Source organism: Neopsephotus bourkii, unplaced genomic scaffold (genome assembly GCF_033783945.1).
Source record: "Neopsephotus bourkii isolate Nb327-2 ecotype Australia unplaced genomic scaffold, CSIRO-AGI_Nbou_v1 NB_234, whole genome shotgun sequence".
Taxonomy (NCBI): Eukaryota; Metazoa; Chordata; class Aves; order Psittaciformes; family Psittacidae; genus Neopsephotus; species Neopsephotus bourkii.
The window spans coordinates 7,273,050-7,289,883 of NW_026900744.1; the positions used below are offsets into that span (position 1 = coordinate 7,273,050).

At 45.1% G+C, this 16,834-nt stretch overlaps 4 protein-coding genes across 6 annotated transcripts in view; 3 read left to right on the forward strand and 1 right to left on the reverse strand.

Moving 5' to 3' along the window:
- Positions 1-16,834, forward strand: part of CUNH1orf210 (chromosome unknown C1orf210 homolog) — a 332,402-nt gene that overhangs the window by 41,971 nt on the left and 273,597 nt on the right. The window lies entirely within an intron of this gene.
- The window catches only part of EBNA1BP2 (EBNA1 binding protein 2), a 491,427-nt gene that overhangs the window by 745 nt on the left and 473,848 nt on the right, over positions 1-16,834 (forward strand). The window contains exons 4-9 of one of the 2 annotated variants that reach the window (XR_009724171.1): positions 565-688; positions 1,970-2,059; positions 2,737-2,812; positions 3,065-3,155; positions 3,478-3,649; positions 3,984-4,152. Coding sequence is in view for 1 of the 2 variants with exons in the window: in XM_061345112.1 (XP_061201096.1) it covers positions 565-688; positions 1,970-2,059; positions 2,737-2,812; positions 3,065-3,155; positions 3,478-3,649; positions 3,984-4,034 (604 nt within the window). In the remaining variant the exon portion in view is untranslated. Of the gene's footprint in view, positions 1-564; positions 689-1,969; positions 2,060-2,736; positions 2,813-3,064; positions 3,156-3,477; positions 3,650-3,983; positions 4,261-16,834 lie in introns of those variants that run through there. The other variant, XM_061345112.1, reaches the window with a different exon arrangement.
- Positions 4,321-7,844, reverse strand: CFAP144 (cilia and flagella associated protein 144). The gene is made up of 4 exons (XM_061345116.1): positions 7,654-7,844; positions 6,742-6,801; positions 5,826-5,929; positions 4,321-4,782 (listed from the first exon to the last, which is right to left on the reverse strand). The coding sequence occupies exons 1-4, from the start codon at positions 7,781-7,783 to the stop codon at positions 4,717-4,719; spliced, it is 360 nt and encodes a 119-aa protein (XP_061201100.1). The 5' UTR covers positions 7,784-7,844; the 3' UTR covers positions 4,321-4,716.
- PIF1 (PIF1 5'-to-3' DNA helicase) lies at positions 8,002-15,811 on the forward strand. 2 transcript variants are annotated; one of them, XM_061345093.1, is made up of 12 exons: positions 8,002-8,484; positions 8,572-8,677; positions 8,755-8,880; positions 8,975-9,128; positions 9,642-9,756; positions 9,830-9,936; positions 10,352-10,491; positions 11,166-11,272; positions 12,062-12,149; positions 12,878-13,023; positions 13,948-14,139; positions 14,510-15,811. In XM_061345093.1, exons 1-12 carry the CDS (start codon positions 8,002-8,004, stop codon positions 14,534-14,536), a joined length of 1,791 nt encoding a protein of 596 aa, XP_061201077.1. In that variant the 3' UTR covers positions 14,537-15,811. The 2 variants fall into 2 exon arrangements, with proteins under 2 accessions (XP_061201077.1, XP_061201078.1); XM_061345094.1 differs by lacking the exons at positions 12,878-13,023; positions 14,510-15,811 and having other exon boundaries at positions 13,948-14,133.

Genomic DNA, 16,834 nt, shown 5'->3' on the forward strand with positions numbered 1-16,834 from the left:
AAAAAGAGGTTTCTTGCAGGGTTTTGGCATAATGCTTAATGCTTGGGTGTTGTGTTTTGCACGTGTGCTGCCGACTGCCACACTGGCTGTCACTGTGGCACTCTTGGGCCATGTATCTTACATTTGGTGGCTCTGAATGTTTTTAATGACAGTATATTTAACTTGTCACTTGAATGAATATCTTTCATCACAGCAGACTTCCATCTTTTATTGAAACGTTTGTTTTAAATTTCCTTTGTTGCAGCACTGTGGTTTTATCACAGGGTATGGCTTTTTCTTTGTGAATTTGCTTCGATGTTGTTACAGTTCTCTTGTTTTGCCTTGCCTTTTATAATTCACCATTCAAAACTGTAACTGGAAACTAGGTAAATGTGTATGTGCAAGATGTAAGCATTAATACTGTACTGGCATCTAAATTGCTTATAGTAGCATGGAATGTTGATATAATTCTGGATCAATGCTTGCTAGACCCCCGTATCTGCTAGCTTATGTGAGCAGAGTTCCTGTTGGCGTTGTGAGATGCCCAATGCCAGTGACAGAGCTGGTGCTGTGCTGTCTCCCCAGTTACCGGCAGGCGCAGGCAGCAGTCCTGGAAGCCCTACCAAGGCTGCATAAGCTCCAGGTTCCTACTAGAAGGCCAGATGATTACTTTGCAGAGATGGCCAAATCAGACCAACAAATGCAGAAGGTATGTTCAGTAAATAATGGCTTGCTGTCCTGTGTTATGTGTTGCTTTTAGCCTGTGTTAGGATTGACTTGAAGGTGTGATGTGTGAATACTTCATCTCTGACAAGTGCCCCTGACAATGTTTGTGTTTGAAAGTTTGTTTGTGACAGGAATAGGTATTTCAGCCCAGTGTGTGGACTTCCATAAGAGGTTGGAACATAAAGTAGAGAAGCATATATTCTTTTCTACTATATTCTGTCCTGAATGTATTTAATATTAAAAATGGAGGCAAATTCTCCATACATGTAACAGTGGTAGTGAAGTTGGTCATGTTTATGCTCTTTGTCCCAAGACTGGTCAACTGTGGCATTAACATGATACTTTTTATCTGTTTAAGTATCATCCTTTGTTGATATTCAGCCGGTTTTGGTTCTTTGTGATTTTGAACTGTGTGTTTGCAGCTGAATTAATCTATCCTGGGTAGTAAAACAGATTTGCATAGAAAATAATTTTGTGAACTTACTTTTCGATTGTGGTCTTTGTTCAAAACGGAAGCCTAACTCTTGTTTTAGTTTTGGAAAAGATAGTACACTGTATAAGTTAAACATACATGAGCTAGGATCTAATTTGGAGGTTCATGTATGAATTGATCACTGTTTTGCTGGCTGATAGACTCTTCTTAGAAAAGAGGAATATTAATAATTAGGTTTTGCTGAGGCTTAAATCAGTTCTGCACATTACTGTTCTTTTGGTGGCTTCTGTTGGAAGAACAGTTTTTATCTGTTAGTGGGGTCACAGACTGAAGCCAGATGATCTGGGTTGAAATCATTGTAATCCCTTGTAATGTGGCATCTTTATAGAAACATTTGTGAGCAGGGAGGGAACGAGAAAGATGGGGCACGAAAGGATTGTTGACTCTTCTTCAGTGCTTTAAATGACAAGAAAGAATTTTCCAAATCTTCTACATAGACCTTAGTAGGCTGACAAGATGTGACAAAATACACTTATTTTTTGGTTCCATTAGAGCCCATTATAAGGCTCTGTCCTGTCTCTAGGTTTTGTCTTTTTAATGAGATTTTGGCTACAAATCAGTTCAGGAGGTTCTGTAATAACCGTTCCAGCCTTCAGATGAAATAATGTTATGCCCTATAAAGCATTATCTGATTGAGAGTTGTTTTCCTTTTTTACACTCGTTAATAGTTCACATATAATGATTGATTTCAGGACTGCACAGCAATCATAAAATTCTCATATTTTCTTCTGCATTACTGATAAATGTTGTTTTTTCTGTTCCCCCAACAAGATTCGACAGAAGCTGAAGAGTAAACAGGAAGCAATGGAAAGGTCTGAGAAAGCAAAACAGCTCCGTGCAATGAGAAAATATGGCAAGAAGGTGAGCAGGAGCTACTGAAGTTATTTATCTATGTCCAGAGGAGGGCCACGAGGATGATCAGGGGACTGGAGCACCTCCCGTATGAAGACAGGCTGAGAAAGTTGGGGCTGTTCAGCCTGGAGAAGAGAAGGCTGCATGGAGACCTCATAGCAGCCTTCCAGTATCTGAAGTGGGCCTGTAGGGATGCTGGGGAGGGGCTCTTCATTAGGGACTGGAGCGATAGGAGAAGGGGTAATGGGTTAAAACCTAAACAGGGGAAGTTTAGATTGGATATAAGGAGGAAATTCTTTACTGTGAGGGTGGTGAGGCACTGGAATGGGTTGCCCAGGGAGGCTGTGAATGCTCCATCCCTGGCAGTGTTCAAGACCAGGCTGGACGAAGCCTTGGGTGATATGGTTTAGTGTGAGGTGTCCCTGCCCATGGCTGGGGGGTTGGAACTTGATGATTTTAAGGTCCTTTCCAACCCTAACTATTCTATGTCAGTGATCTAGAACCTGAGAGAGATTAGAAAGTGAGACTGCAGAAGGCTGGCTAAAATATATGGGATCTCTATGGCTGCTTTGAAGCAAGTCAGAGCAAAAGATGGGATACCTTAAAAAAAAAAGTGGGTGTGTGGGTTGGGGGTGGAAGTGTGGACACTACTAAGGACATCACTAACATTCTGCTTCTAATGCCAGGTGCAAACTGAGATTCTGCAGAGAAGACAAAAGGAGAAAAAGAATATGCTGAATGCAGTTAAAAAATACCAGAAAGGTAAAGTTCTCTAAGAGAGCAAATGTGTAGTGGGAGCAGCAATGTATGAGTAAGTGTACGGCCATGTGATGTGTGGTGTCAATCTGTAGTGCTGGGCACTAAGCTTGAAAGACTGCAGTGTGCAGAATTCTATGCCAGTGAAAATCCTCCCAAGTAGCTGTTCTTCAGTGAGGGTGACTTGTTGCTATTACTTGATTCGACTGAACATTTGCATTTTCTGTGGTGACAGCTGTCATGTCTTTGCTCTTGCAGGTTTGTCTGACAAGCTGGATTTCCTAGACGAAGAGCAGACGTCATCTCAGGGGACTAAAAAGGGCAATGCAAATCAACGGACAAAGAAAGGGTGAGACCAGAAAAGAACGAAATTCAAATGCAGAATCTCTGGTTTTTTTTTTTTAGTCTTTTGGGGGATCATTTTGTGGAAGGAGAAAGCTGTTCTGATTAACATTCATTGAAACAAGTCCAGGGTGGTTTTCTGGACTGTACAGAGGAGGAAAACTGTGGCCAGAATGGAACAGAGACTGAGATGTGCTTATTTTTGCCTTTTCAGTAAGACGGGAAAGATTTATGGTGGCTGATGGAAGTCCATCAGCAGATACATGTGTCTTCTTGGGTATTCCTGAGGAAAGGAATATAGGCAATGATGCTGTTTGGTTGTTTTTCAGACCAAATGCCAAAAGACGATACAAGAATCAGAAGTTTGGTTTTGGTGGGAAGAAGAAAGGCTCAAAGTGGAACACAAAGGAGAGTTTTAATGATGTATCCAGCTTCAGTTCAAAAGTGGCTCACAACAAGGGCCCAGGAAAAGGAGGAAAAAGAGGAAAAAAAGCCCTTAATGTAAGCAAAATGTTGCATGCAAATGATCCTAGTTGGCTTTGAAATCAGTCCTGGTCTGGGAGGGAGAGCTGAGCATGTGAAGGGTGCCTTCAGCAACAGGAAGTGATACTGCCTGTCTTTCAGAGCTGAGCTTGATTTAGTTGCAGACAGAGTTGAGGATGATGGTTTTGTATCTCCGCAGGGAAGTGAATGGGGGGAATTAGCAAGTAATGTTTGTTGCTATCTGTGTCTCCAAATGTCCCTCTCCAGAGTTATTGACAAGTATGCTCCGTAAGCTATAGAGCTAGAATGGATATTGAGGACACAAAAAGAAATCTTGTCCTTTTTTTTGCAGAAGAGACCTGGAAAGAGAGCAAGGCAGAAAATGAAGAGCCGGGCGCGCTAAGAGGACTCTACTCCCCAGTGGGGTTTCTATGTTTCAGTGTGTTGCAAGATGTGTTTCTGCTCTCATCAAGCAGCTAACCATGGAGCAGGCTCAGTGCTTCCAAGTGGCAAGAGGAAAAGTGGAAACTAGTGCCTTATCACTGATTTCTTCTTACTGTCTGTTTTGTGGAAGGATTGTTTTCTACTTAAATCTATGGTGTGTGAACACATTAAATGGTTTGCACAGAGCTAAGTCTAACTCATGTTTAGCTGTGTTACGAGTAGTTGCTGGTCCCTGCCCTTTTTGTTCTGATAACTTTTTCCACAGCTACTGCTGGCATGTACTTGGTAAACTTGAATCCTGGGTCATGTTGCTGGTCAGAATAAAAAGTCTGAAGACTGTCAAGATGCTGAAGTGGTTTTTAAGACTATATAGATGGGTTTGGAAACAGCAGCAAGGCAAATGCAGCAGTCTTACAAACAGGTTTATTTCTGTAACTGTTGTCAGGCTGCAATTCTGGACAGACTGAGGTTCCCTCTTCCCTTTTCTCACATTTTCTCTTGCCAGAAACGTACCAGACTCACCTAATGACAAGCAGGGTCTAATATATTAGATGTCAGTAACTGCTTCTAAGTTGTGTGGCATTGCCGCTCTACTACTTCAGGTTCTTAGACTACTCCTCCCCATGGCTCATGGCAGCCATTTATTTAGTGATCTCAGTTTTCCGGCGTGGGAAGTAGAATCTGCAATCAGTACGGTCCATAGGGACCTGGGAAGGAAAAATGATGAATAGTCATGTGTTTTTACTAGAAGTAGTAGTAGTAGTAGTCCCTCCTGAGAAGAGTGATACATGGTGTTCTTGCTGCTAAGAAATGCCCAAGTGACAAACAAGTAGGATGCTGCTTATTTGAGACTATACTGTTCACTGCTTCGTTATCATAGAGCCTGGGGAAAAAGGAAAACTCCATGAAACAGCATCGTGAGTCCTGACTCTCTCAATTTAACTTACTTCTCTACATACAAATTTAGTTGCCAACATGAATTTCCTGCCAATCTAATCCTACCAGCAGTATCTGGAAGTGTAAATCCCTGCTGGGGATGTCCGTCTAGCCTTGTCATGAGTAAGTAGTTTACCTGAAGTACAGTATAAAAAGTTGCAGAAGACTTATTTTCTCATCCTGGTTTTCCTCTTAACAAGCCAAAATTAATCAGGCCTTCATTTGCCTTTCTCGAAACACAAATCTACAAAGTCAGTTATTGTCATAGCTATTCATTTGTCAGATGTGATTGATGTCTCAGCTTGTTAATAAGATTTCTTTTCCTCCTGTTTATTCACACTTCCTCAAATGAATCCTCACTGGTGTATTCTGCCTCAGGTATACTTAGCTGATTATTAATTTTACGGTTCTGCTTGCAATTTGGTTGTACAGCAGCACATTTCATAGTACTTTTGTGTGTCACTTCACATTGCTGGCTATGCCATTTCTTGTGGCAGGCGGCTTTAATAAACACCCATGACCACATGTATGTGGCATTTGGCAATGTGCTTGGGGTCAGCTATGACTGTAGGTATTTTGCATGCAAGTTTCTATGGGGGTGTCTACTGTTTCTGTGTTTATGAGCCTATGCCATTGTGAAGACTCAGCTTAGGTGTAAATTCTAAAAGAGTGTTGTCCATAAATAGCCCTGCTCATGATACTCATTCCTGTTTCCCATGTTTGTCACAGATTACTTTCTTATGTGAATATATTCCACTGTGATGGGCTGAGCCTCTCTGAATCCTGCAAAGATCTGAGTCCTTAAGGACCTTACCAAAGGTTTTGTGTTCCAGCCAATTTCTTGACTTTCAGTTTGTGGCTCTGAATATTTCTTTGTTGGTTCCAGTGCTGCATGGTGAATAAGATTCAGAAACTCTTCTGTTGGTTTAAGAGACACAAATACAAATGAAAGAAAGTATGTTTAAAAAACAGTTACCCATTGGGTGCATTAGGACCTCTGTGATTCTGCAAATGGTGTTGCGATGGTGACATTTCTGCTCAAATTTATCTTGATGAAGCTTCTAGATTTGTCTGCCTATACTGTCCTGTTAATTCTATCATCCCTGTGTGCTGTATTGTAGCATGTTAATTTTCTTACACCACATTTAGTATCAACCAGCGCTTCATGTTAGTTCTCATCTTTCTTGGTTGCCTGAGACCTGCTGCTTTTTCCTGTTTTGGTTTTCTCCTCTTCCCCCCCAGCCCTTGACTAGAGCAGACCAATTTTAACTGGCTATTAAGGTTTTTCGACAAAATTGGCATATTGGAAATAAGGGAGCACTTGCTATAAGGGCTCCTGTTACTAGTGCTCTAAAGTGAGACTTGCCAGCCACTTAAGCTGTTGCTGGTTAGGTAGAATCTGCAACAACAGGCAACATGTATGTATAAAATGTGTTTCTAGATTTTTGTTGTGTTTTTTTTTTCTGAAAGAGGTTTAGATTCTCAAGCAGAATTTTATAGTATAACTGAAACAAAAACATAATTACATGAATGCAAGCTTGTACTCATACTGAAAAGTAATAGGAAAGGGCCTTAAACTGGAAAAAACCTGCCTTACATTTAATGAAAATATAACTGAGTTTTACTTTCTTACACTGACACGGTGTTTCCACACGTCATTTTTTAGAGTAGTTGGAATTTTAAAATCCTATTTATTAGTAATTATCACAAGCTGTTAAGAGATTTCTTACCATCTGCTGGCTCTTCTATATTATCATGCCATGACATAGGCTTCCTGGTGATTGTGTGTACTGGAAAGAAATGGTACAGATGAATTACTTTAATGTGAACGTAGCATCACAGCCAAATAAGGTGGTCTGTCACTGCAGATGTTCTTTTTGGTTATTCTTCAGTCTGGGCCCAGCTACTTCAGTGAAGTTGTAAAGGAAGGATAGCATGCAACAAGAACAAAGTGAGTCAGAGACTTAAAGTCTAAAAAGGGAAGGGGGGTAAGGGCACTACTGTTTTGTGCTGCGTGCATTCACCACAGCAAACTTCCACTCTGTCCAAGAGGTGGCCCGCAGAGTGCCGAGTTTCAGGCTGTTACTTTCATTTCTTTTGGTTTTGGTTTATTGTAAAAACTGTACCTGGGTGAATCTTTCACATCACCAATCTGCCAGCACAGATTATGATATTATATAACTGAATTGACAGATAGAAATCAGCCCGGGACCTGAACAATATGTTACAGTGCTGAAGCTACCTATGCTATCTTAGCTCTGTAGTGTTTGCTCAGGATCTGTGGGTTCTGGATCCCAGAGAGTTGCCTCACTAACCCTAACCCTAATGCACTGTCTAATCTGGGCAGATTTGTCATGCTGCCGGTCTGCCTTTGAGGGTGCAGATTGTTCACTTAGGCAAAAGAAAAGCCCACGGTGTTTGCTCCTTCTAGCTCTGCCCCTCCCACTGGCCTGTGCTGGCTTTCTCGGGTGAAGCTGCTTGTCTGTGACATGCAGTCTGTTGCTCCACGGCCTGCCCTGGCCTCACGCTGGCCGGCCGGTTCGCAAGCCTTCCTTCAGCCCCGCTCGGTGTTGTGCTCATCTTGCCTTCGGGTCCTCACACCAGTTCTCTGTGACCCTGGGACCGCCCATGCGCCGCCTCACCTGGTTGGAGCGGATTCACGCTGTACTCTGTGTGCAGCCTCTGGCACTTCAGCTCCTTCCGCACCCGTTCGCACAGGAGCTGGTTCAGCCGCACTGGGTCCAGCGGCATGTTCGCGCTGCGGGAGGCCATGGTCCCCTCGGGCTGCGCAGCGTCCCGCAGCCTGGCAACGTCTCACGTGGTCCCCGATGAGGCTGCTGATTGGGCTGAATGGTGCTCCGCCTCTTTTCTCTGACCGGTTCCCTTCCCGTTTCCCATTGGCCTCCGAGTTAAAGTCCCTGGCGCTGATTGGCGGCGGCGGCAGCTCGCGGCGAGTTTGAACGGCCGATGCCGAGGGCGATAGTGGCAGCATGGAGGACGCGGAGTTGCGCTGTACTGTGGCTGTGGAGCAGCCGCTGCCAGGGGGACAGGCCCCGAGGCGCCGCGTGATGAGGGGCGCGCTGGTGCTGCTGGGCCGCAACGAGCTGCGGCAGCCGGTGCTGCGGGTGGTCGCTGGCAGCGGCGGGGCGGCGACGGCCCTGAGCTTCGTGCTGGCCGGTGAAGGCGTGCGGCTCTTCAAGCGGTTCGCTGGTGAGGGTCGGGCGGCGGTGCGGGTAGGGCCGGGCGGCGCCCAGGTCCTTCTCTCCGACTGCCCCCCAGACACTCTGCGTCGCTTCCTCCGTCTCCTGCGGGTCAAGGTGGCAGCCTGGCAGCAGAGCACTCCGCGTGTCCCCCGCCTGCTGGACCGGCCGCCGTCGGCCTTCGCCGTCATCAGCCCGCTGCAGGAGCGGGACCTGCTGCGCGCCCCAGGCCGCCTTCGCGGGGGCGAAGATCAGGGGGAGCCCCCGGTGGAGGTGAGTCTTGGGGCGAGGGGGTTGGCCCCGCTTACCGGTTCCGGTTACTGGCCCTGCCCTCACGGTGTGCTGCCGCCTGTCCTGCAGGTTCCCCGAGCGGAAAGGCGGCCCTCAGCGAGGCTCTCGGCGGAGCAGGAGGCTGTGATGGGAGTTGTGAGGAGTGGGAAAAGCATCTTCTTCACTGGCTGTGCAGGTGAGGGGGCTGGACGGCTGTCACCGGTTGAAGCCCTCTGGCATCACCACTGACCTACTGTTCCTCTCTCCTCCAAGGAACCGGGAAGTCGTTCTTGCTGAAGAAGATTGTGGGCTCCCTCCCTCCGAAGACCACCTATGCTACAGCCAGCACAGGAGTGGCAGCTTGCCACATTGGTGGCACCACTCTCCATGCCTTTGCAGGTGATGCTCTGCCTGACAGTGGGTCTGAGAGCTCTTGTTCCCTTCCTAAAGAATCGGGAGTTTCCCAAAGCTTTGCTTTCTTCTCTCCTGCCAGGGATCGGCTCTGGGAAGGCTCCGCTGGAGCAGTGTATTCAGCTGGCAGAGAGGCCTGGGGTGCGCCAGCACTGGCTGTCCTGCCAGCACTTGATTATTGATGAGATCTCAATGGTGGATGGCAAGTTCTTTGACAGGCTGGAGGCAGTAGCAAGGTGAGCAATTGTCAGGTCGAACAACTAACAGAAACGAATTTTACTAAATATCCCAGCTGCTTATGTGAATTGGTGTAAGATAACCACTGGCATAGGGCTGAAAGGAAGCATGAAATCATAGCCAGCATCTAGGCAGATCTTTAGATAGGTTTTGCTCACGTCCGCATTCCCTGGGTTTCCATCTTTGGAGCCAAGTGTTATCTGTAGAGCCAAGTCCAGAATCCAGCTGTCTGTGCTGTGCCCAGCAGTTCTGTCTTGCAGAGAGGCAGCTGTAGTATAACAGCTACTAAAGAACCAAGTCTGGTAATGATGTCTGGGTGGGTAAGCAGAGCACGTTTAAAGTCTTGTGGCAGCATTGCTTAATTATTTGAGGTTTACTGCTACAGCAGAGGAGAATAGGATCATCTTTTACTGCAAGTGGTATATATTTGAACATATGAGCAAAGAAGTAACTTCTGAGACATGACTATGCCCAGGAGGGCATTCAGAACTTCCTTCTTCCTTCCTTTTCAGGGCAGTCAGAAAACGGGATGAGCCTTTTGGAGGAATTCAGCTAATCATCTGTGGGGACTTCTTGCAGCTACCCCCAGTCTGCAAGGCTAATGAAGAAACCACATTCTGCTTCCAGGTACAAAATTGTCCCTAAACTCCTTCTCATACTTCAAGTTTGCTTCTTTTATAACAAGAGAATAATTTGCCAGGCAAAAAGCTGGAGGAAATGCATCCACGTAAACATGGAGTTGACTGAAGTGCGGAGACAGACTGACAAGACCTTTGTCTCGCTCCTGAGTGCAATCCGTTTAGGCAGGTGAGGAGAAATTAGTCTCTCTTTGTAATCCCTGCTTCCTACTGATGGAGCAGAGGAAAGTGGGTTGGTGACTTTTCAGTGCTCTGTCAGGAATGCATGGCTGGGGACAATAGCTATTAATCCTTTCGTTAATGTAAGGAGGCTTCATATATGCTGCTCTGGTAAGGAAGGACCCTTTCTAGGGTTCCTTTTTGCAATTTTTGCTAGGAGTTCAGTGGATCCCCACCTGGATGCTTACAGGGCAGAGCTGGTTCACACAGTGGCACAGCTCTCCATCTTTGTGTGTTTATCTCTCCCTATCCTCCTCTCTAGAGGCCTGGGGCTTGCACAGCCTGATCCAGCTGTTGTAGGTTACTGCTGCTCATGACCTGTTCCCGATCACTGTAAGTAATAATCCTTTTTTCCTGGTTACCAGGTGCACAGAGGAGGTTACGAGACAACTGATGCAGACTGCTGATAACAGGTCTGAGCGTGATGGGATCCTGGCCACGCGGCTCTGCACTCATAAAGATGACGTAGAAATAACTAATGAGAAGCGCTTGCAACAGCTGTCAGGTGAACTCCTTGGAGGAAACTGCTGGCTTTGGGGCTGAGCTCTGGGTGGGTGAAATGGGGATACTGTGGTGCCAGGAGGAACCTGGTGTTGTGTCATGAGCAGCAGTATCAGCCAAAGCTGTGTGTGTTGGAGTTGAGTTGTCTGGGGAAAACTTCACAGCTTTTTGCTTAAAAATACACATTGTTACTTCTTGGTATGTAATAAATTGCTCATTGCTTGCTGTGAGGTAGACTGGGTCATTTATTGCTCCCATACTATTGGTTTTTCTTTCTGTAGCATCTTAGAAAGGCCATGCTCTACCCAGCCAGAGCCTGAATTAAAGGCTATTTAATTTCTGCTCCTTGTCTGGCCCTAGGATTCCTAGTCCTCTGTGGAGATCTGCTGTTGGCTGCAAGTGAAACTGGTCACTTTCTCAAAATGGTGATTGCTCAGTTCTTATTTACTGCTGGCTTTTGATCCACAAGCCTTTTCATGCTCTGGGAATTATAGTGGGAAGAGAGGCATAGTGGACTTTCTGCTGTTAGGTGCGACAAGGTTTGTGTGAAAATATCCTACCAGCAGAACACAATGGATGTTAAAAGAGGAACAGCTATTAGAAATAAATGCTGAGCACCTTGTGATGCTGGGTAGAGTGTGTTAAGCGGTTGCAATTTGTTGTGTCCTTCCTTAATAGGAGAAGTGCACGCTTTTGAGGCTTTGGACAGTGACCCGATGCTGGTGAAGTTAATTGATGCTCAATGTCCTGTGGGTGGTAGAGTTGAGCTAAAGCTTGGAGCTCAGGTAGGTGTGTGTGCACATGTTTGTGAAAGACCAGCAGATTAAACAGCCTAGGAAAAATAAAGGAATAGCAGATAAATGTATAGAGTAGACTGTACAGAATCTGCATTGTGTTCATTAGAATGGCTATGCCAGGGTGACAGATGACTCTATCGCAATATTTGTGTTCTTTCTGCTGTGAATCTTATTAATAGAATTAGTTTGATTTGAGTTGAGGTCTATGTCTCGTAGACAGTGGTGACTGCTATGACTTTGATGCACATTTCCAATTAAGTTTAGGTTTCAGGAAGCAGAGGACAGTCAGTCCTTACCTGCAGTCTCGCCTTCAGGTACAGCAGCACTCCTGACCTGAAAGGTTAGAGCACAGCTTGCTAAATTTTGCAGGACTGGGCACCTTGCTGCAAGCTAGGGCTGTTGGAATGGAAAGGATTGTGCCTAGCAGCAGCACTGTTGGCCTCAGGAATTTATTCCTTTGGTGTTTCCAAAATCTATGTCTAGGCTGGTTGGTGTTGAGGGAAGGGCAATCTGTTCCATGGACCTCAGCTCACAGGTGTGGGCAGAAGCAGCTCAAGTGAGGTGTTCAGTGTTGCAGGATGTAGTTGGGAATCCTGGGAAGAAAGGCTGTGAAATAATTTCAGTCAAATTGGAGATAGTGCCCTAGCCTGCAATAGGATGATGTGGCTGTGGCCCTATCAGCCTGCTGTGCTTATGCCTCCTGGCTAGAATTTAGCTGCAGGTGGCTGAATAGGCTATAAAGCCAGTGCACTAAGGGATTTTTCTTTTTCTCTGTAGGTGATGCTAGCTAAGAATCTGGATGTGTCTCAAGGGCTGGTGAATGGGGCACGAGGAGTGGTTGTAGGATTTGAAAGTGAACAGAAAGGTAAGTAAGCTGTTTGAGCTTTTGTTGAAGGAAAAGGGGAGGAAACCCAAAATAACTTATCATTGACAGCTGATGACTTGTTAATTTTGTTTACTGCTTGGTAAGAATAATTTCGGAGAAAGCAGGGAGGAAGTCTTTCTGCAGTGAGAGGCTTCGGGCTCTTATGAGCTGTGATGTCATGTGCTGTACCATTTGTAGCTATCTGTAGAGCCTCTTGTGTTTGCTTTCCTTTATTCTCTAGTTGTGTATGCTCATTTATGTTTCCTGTCTGTTCTGTTGAAGCAAGTCTTAGTGTATTGTTTTTTTTTTTTCTTGTTTGTTTTTACTTGGAGAGTGATGCTCTACTACTTGCAGTGTGTATTTTTCTTTGCATCTCAACTGACAAATTACCTGACTCCTGAATTTAATTCTGCTGCTTAAGTGGGTCCCAAACATAACTTCAGGACATCCTATTTACTGTGTGTAGGTTTAGCTTTTTTTGGTTGGATGTGGGTTTTTTTTGTTTGTTTTGTTTGTTTCTGGTGTGGGATTTTTTTTTTTATTATCTATTTAGTTGGGGTTTTTTTTGTGTTCGTTTTTTTTTTTTTTTTTTTGTTTAATGTACTCTAAAATTCGTGAAAGACTGACATGGGGAAGGAGGAAAAACTTAAGTGGTTTTAGGCTGCTGGCTTCCTGGCAGTTGCAGGGCAGAAATACATCCCTGTTTCTTTCCTGCTCCGCTCCTACAGGGCTGCCTAAGGTGAGGTTTCTCTGTGGGATCACACAGGTCATAAAAATGGAGAAATGGGTCTTCAAAGGACCATCAGGGGTTCATCTGACTCGTCAACAGTTGCCTTTAAAATTGGCATGGGCCATTTCCATTCACAAGAGTCAGGTGAGTGTTTTTATCAGCTGTGGATAGACTTTTACACCATCATAAGCCTTATTTTATGCGTGAGCTTCCATTTCTGGTAAAACAAGAAGGGAAACTGACAGTCTCGTTGTGGGGGACCTCTAGAATATGTGTGTCTAGATGCAGAGAAGGCAGCACCTCTTCTGCTTGTGATACTTGTCTATAGGGTCAAGGATGGGCTAGCAATACTGTTAAAGTTTCCATTAAGGTGCTGCCATCTGCATAGTTGGTGTTAGACTCTAAAGCAGCGGTGTTTACCACTGTGGGCTTATCAGAGGTATTGTTTCCCCGATAGTCATTAGCATGAGTGACCCTGAAGTTTGCAGTATACCTGAGCAAGCTTCAGGAGTCACACCTGTGCATCCTTGGTGGTGTGCATTGTTGTTTTTTCAGTGTTAACTAATACAGTTCCTACATTTTCAGAAGGCTTCATACACTTGGAGATCTGTGAGTTTGTTCACATGCTGCTGTTTAAACCAGGCCATGCTGTAAATTCTGCTCCCTCCTGGGGTGTCTCTGGGTGCAAACAGGGCTGGCCAGACCTAACCCAAACTCTGTCTTGGATGCCTGAGGATTGCTTGGGAGTGGTGGCTGCTCCAGCTAACTACTAGGAGTGAAAATAGCAGGATTCATTATATGGGATTTGTGGAGTCAGTTAGGTGACCCTACTGTCTGCTAGCAATTACGTGACAGAGGAAAACCATCATTTTCTTTGCACTAATTCCCATCTTTTAATCAGTGACCTAGTCACACAAGATACTTCCTTTTTTTTTTTTTTTTTTTTTTAATCAAACCTGTACACCAAGGGTGGTACCTTTGACAGACTCGCAGGGCAGGTTAGTGTTGATACAACACAGTGTCCTCTGTTTCTTCTGTAACAATGTTCTCTGTATTCTTCTTTGATAGGGCATGTCTTTGGATTGTGTGGAAATCTCCTTGTCTCGTGTCTTTGAAAGTGGGCAGGCTTATGTAGCTCTCTCCCGAGCACGTAGCCTTGAAGGTCTCCGTGTTCTGGATTTTGACCCAAAAGTAGTGAGAGCCGATCCTTCTGTGTTGCAGTTCTATAGACAGCTGAGACGTCATCAACTCCTAACCCAGGTAAAGAAAAATATCTCATCCTAGCAAAGCCTGCCTAGTGCAGCTAGGAGGAGAGATGTTTGCGCAGAGATGCTTCTTTTTCTTTTCCCAAAGGAAGATCATTGAAATTAAAGCTTGTAGTAGAAGGAGAGATGAAACTGCAGAGGAAGAATGTGGCGGGGCAGCTCTTTGTGCCAAAATATCTATTGTAGTTTTGGGATTGTATAACACTGCCCGGCCCTGTGGGTAAAAGGGTTGGTTAAGAATCTTCAGTTCTTCCCTTGGAGTAAGGACTGAAGGGGAAATGGGCACACAAGAAATCATGGGGAAATCTCCCCCTCTCCCCCTCTTCCATTAATTTTTCTCTCTCTGCCCTCTCTTCCCCCTCCAGGATTCACTAAATGATAAGGAAAACTGAGAACTGGAAATGCAGCTGAGAATGCTCTTCTGGCCTCTGTTGAAGCGTCAGCGCAGACTGCTGAGTTGCAGCAATCATGCTATTGAGTATATTTGCTAACACAGATAAAGTGAAAGGAATTTTTTTTTTTAGATGTTTGCTTCATTCAGCTGACTCTGGATGTGTAGAAATATCCTTGTCTCATGTCTCTGAAATCTGGGATGCTTCTGTAGCTCCTTTCTGGGCCTACAGTCTTGAGCACTTCTGTGTCAGAGATGCAACACTAGCAAACAAAATGACTGAACAAGGTGTGCCTGAGGGACCTTCCCAAGGTTCTATCCTATCTGCCTAGTTGTGTTTTATTCTCCACATATGTAGACTGAAACTTGTGTGACTTTCTTCAAGTATACAATGGTTAAGAAATCGAAGGAGTGTTCTGTTTGCCTGGATGGATTGGACCTGCTCACAAGCACTGCTGGCACAAGGGAAAACAGTGTTGAGTATCTGGAATATGTGCATGATTCTCCTGCAAGTGAGGAGCTTCCAGGAACTGGGCTATCACTTTAATGTATGCTGGGGTGCTCTTGCCTTCCAGATGCTAAATGCCAGGGTGCTTTGCATAACTTCCTCCACAAGCAGAACTGTAACAGTTGTACATTGCCTATTATGCTGATACATAGCCTTTTTATTAGTCTGTTGCATGCAATAAGATACATTTTTTTATTTTTTTAACCTTCTGAGATGAGCTGGCACTGTTTAAAAATAGGAGGAAATCCTACATCTTACACCCATAATTATGGAACTACAAGAATCCTTAAGATGTATTACCCCATTAGATAGAAGAGAGTGAGAGGATATGAGTGTTGGCAGGAGCCCCTTCTTGTTTAAACACATGAGGCTTTCTGAAACAGGAGGGAGTTTCTGCTGGAAACAGTATCTGACTAATAAGGTGGAAGTTGAATGTGCAATAGGGAATAGTCAAGGACATGTGAAGTGAGATGTAACTTCACCTGTTTCAGCAAAAGCAGAGGTGAGCAGAACTAATGTACCATCCTTTGAAGTAAAGGAGAAGCTTTGGTCTTTGACGCATTGCTTAAAGCTTAAATAACTTGTGTATTTTTAAATGCCTAATGAGTGGGAATAATGTAAAATATCAACATTCAGCTGGAACTCGCCTGTGCAGTTTGAGCAAGTTGAAGGCCACTTCTTGGCAGCTACTGTTAAAGCCATGGAAGGATGTTGAATAGCCAGGGGTAACATAGCAGAAAACAGGCTTTGGTAGGGTTTCAAAGTGTATTTTTTAAGTGTTTTTGTTTTTTTTTTCCTGGGCTTGAGGGGTAGTTTCAGAGGAGGCAGCAGCAGAAGGCAGGAGTGTGAGAATTGTTCTGAGATGTTTACTCTAAGAAGGAGTTCTTAATATATCAGTACATTGCTTCTTCAAAGCAGTTTGTTGGGGAGCAGGTGCAAGTACCTGAATCTGGAGCTGCAGTCTGGAAGGCGAGACCCTTCCCCTCACTGGAGGCTGTTCCTGGTATTACTTCTGCTCTTTCAGATTTTGTGTGACTGTAAATTTTCCTTTTGTTTTTATTAAACGCCTTCCACTCCTTTGAACTGGAATTAAACTCTTAGTCTACCTTGGGGAAGAACTGAAACCTGACCTTCCATGCCCACATGGAGGGCCTGGGAAGGAGGGTGCTGACATCCTAAAGCAGCATTGCTTGGGCAGATGCATACTGAGGCGTGATTCATTGGCATGTGGCTCCCAGAGCCTCTACCAGGCCTGGGTGAGGGCCTGCCTCCAGCCAGCCTGCAGGCTGTGCCCCCTCAGCACTCAGTTGGGGTGGTGGCTGTGAGCATGGAAGTGCTCAGGTTCAGCCCTTTCCTCCTGTGACACCACACATGGCATGCAGCTGTGGCAGGCTGACAGCCTTTCCTTGAACACCTCTTGTTCCCTCAGCTGCACATCAGCTCTACCCTAACAAGTGTCCCCATTGTGCAATGTTCTCGTCATGCCACTGTTCTGCGGTGGGTGCCCTGGCTGAGCCTCTGTGCTGTGTCACTCAATGTTCCTGCATCATTCCAGCTGGGTCTCAGCATTCATTCTCCACTTCTATTGTGGGTTGAGATATTGCTTTCGTTCACATTGTCCTACAGACCAGCTGCTGACATTGTGTCCCTCTTTCCCTTGTGCAGGTGATCAGAGGTTGTGGGTGCCCTAACTGTCAGAGGCAAGGTTGTATATGGAGGAAGGGAAATGCAATGGGTAACCTAAAATCCCATATACTTGGCCAGTGGGCTGGGATGGGGCCAGTTAGCACT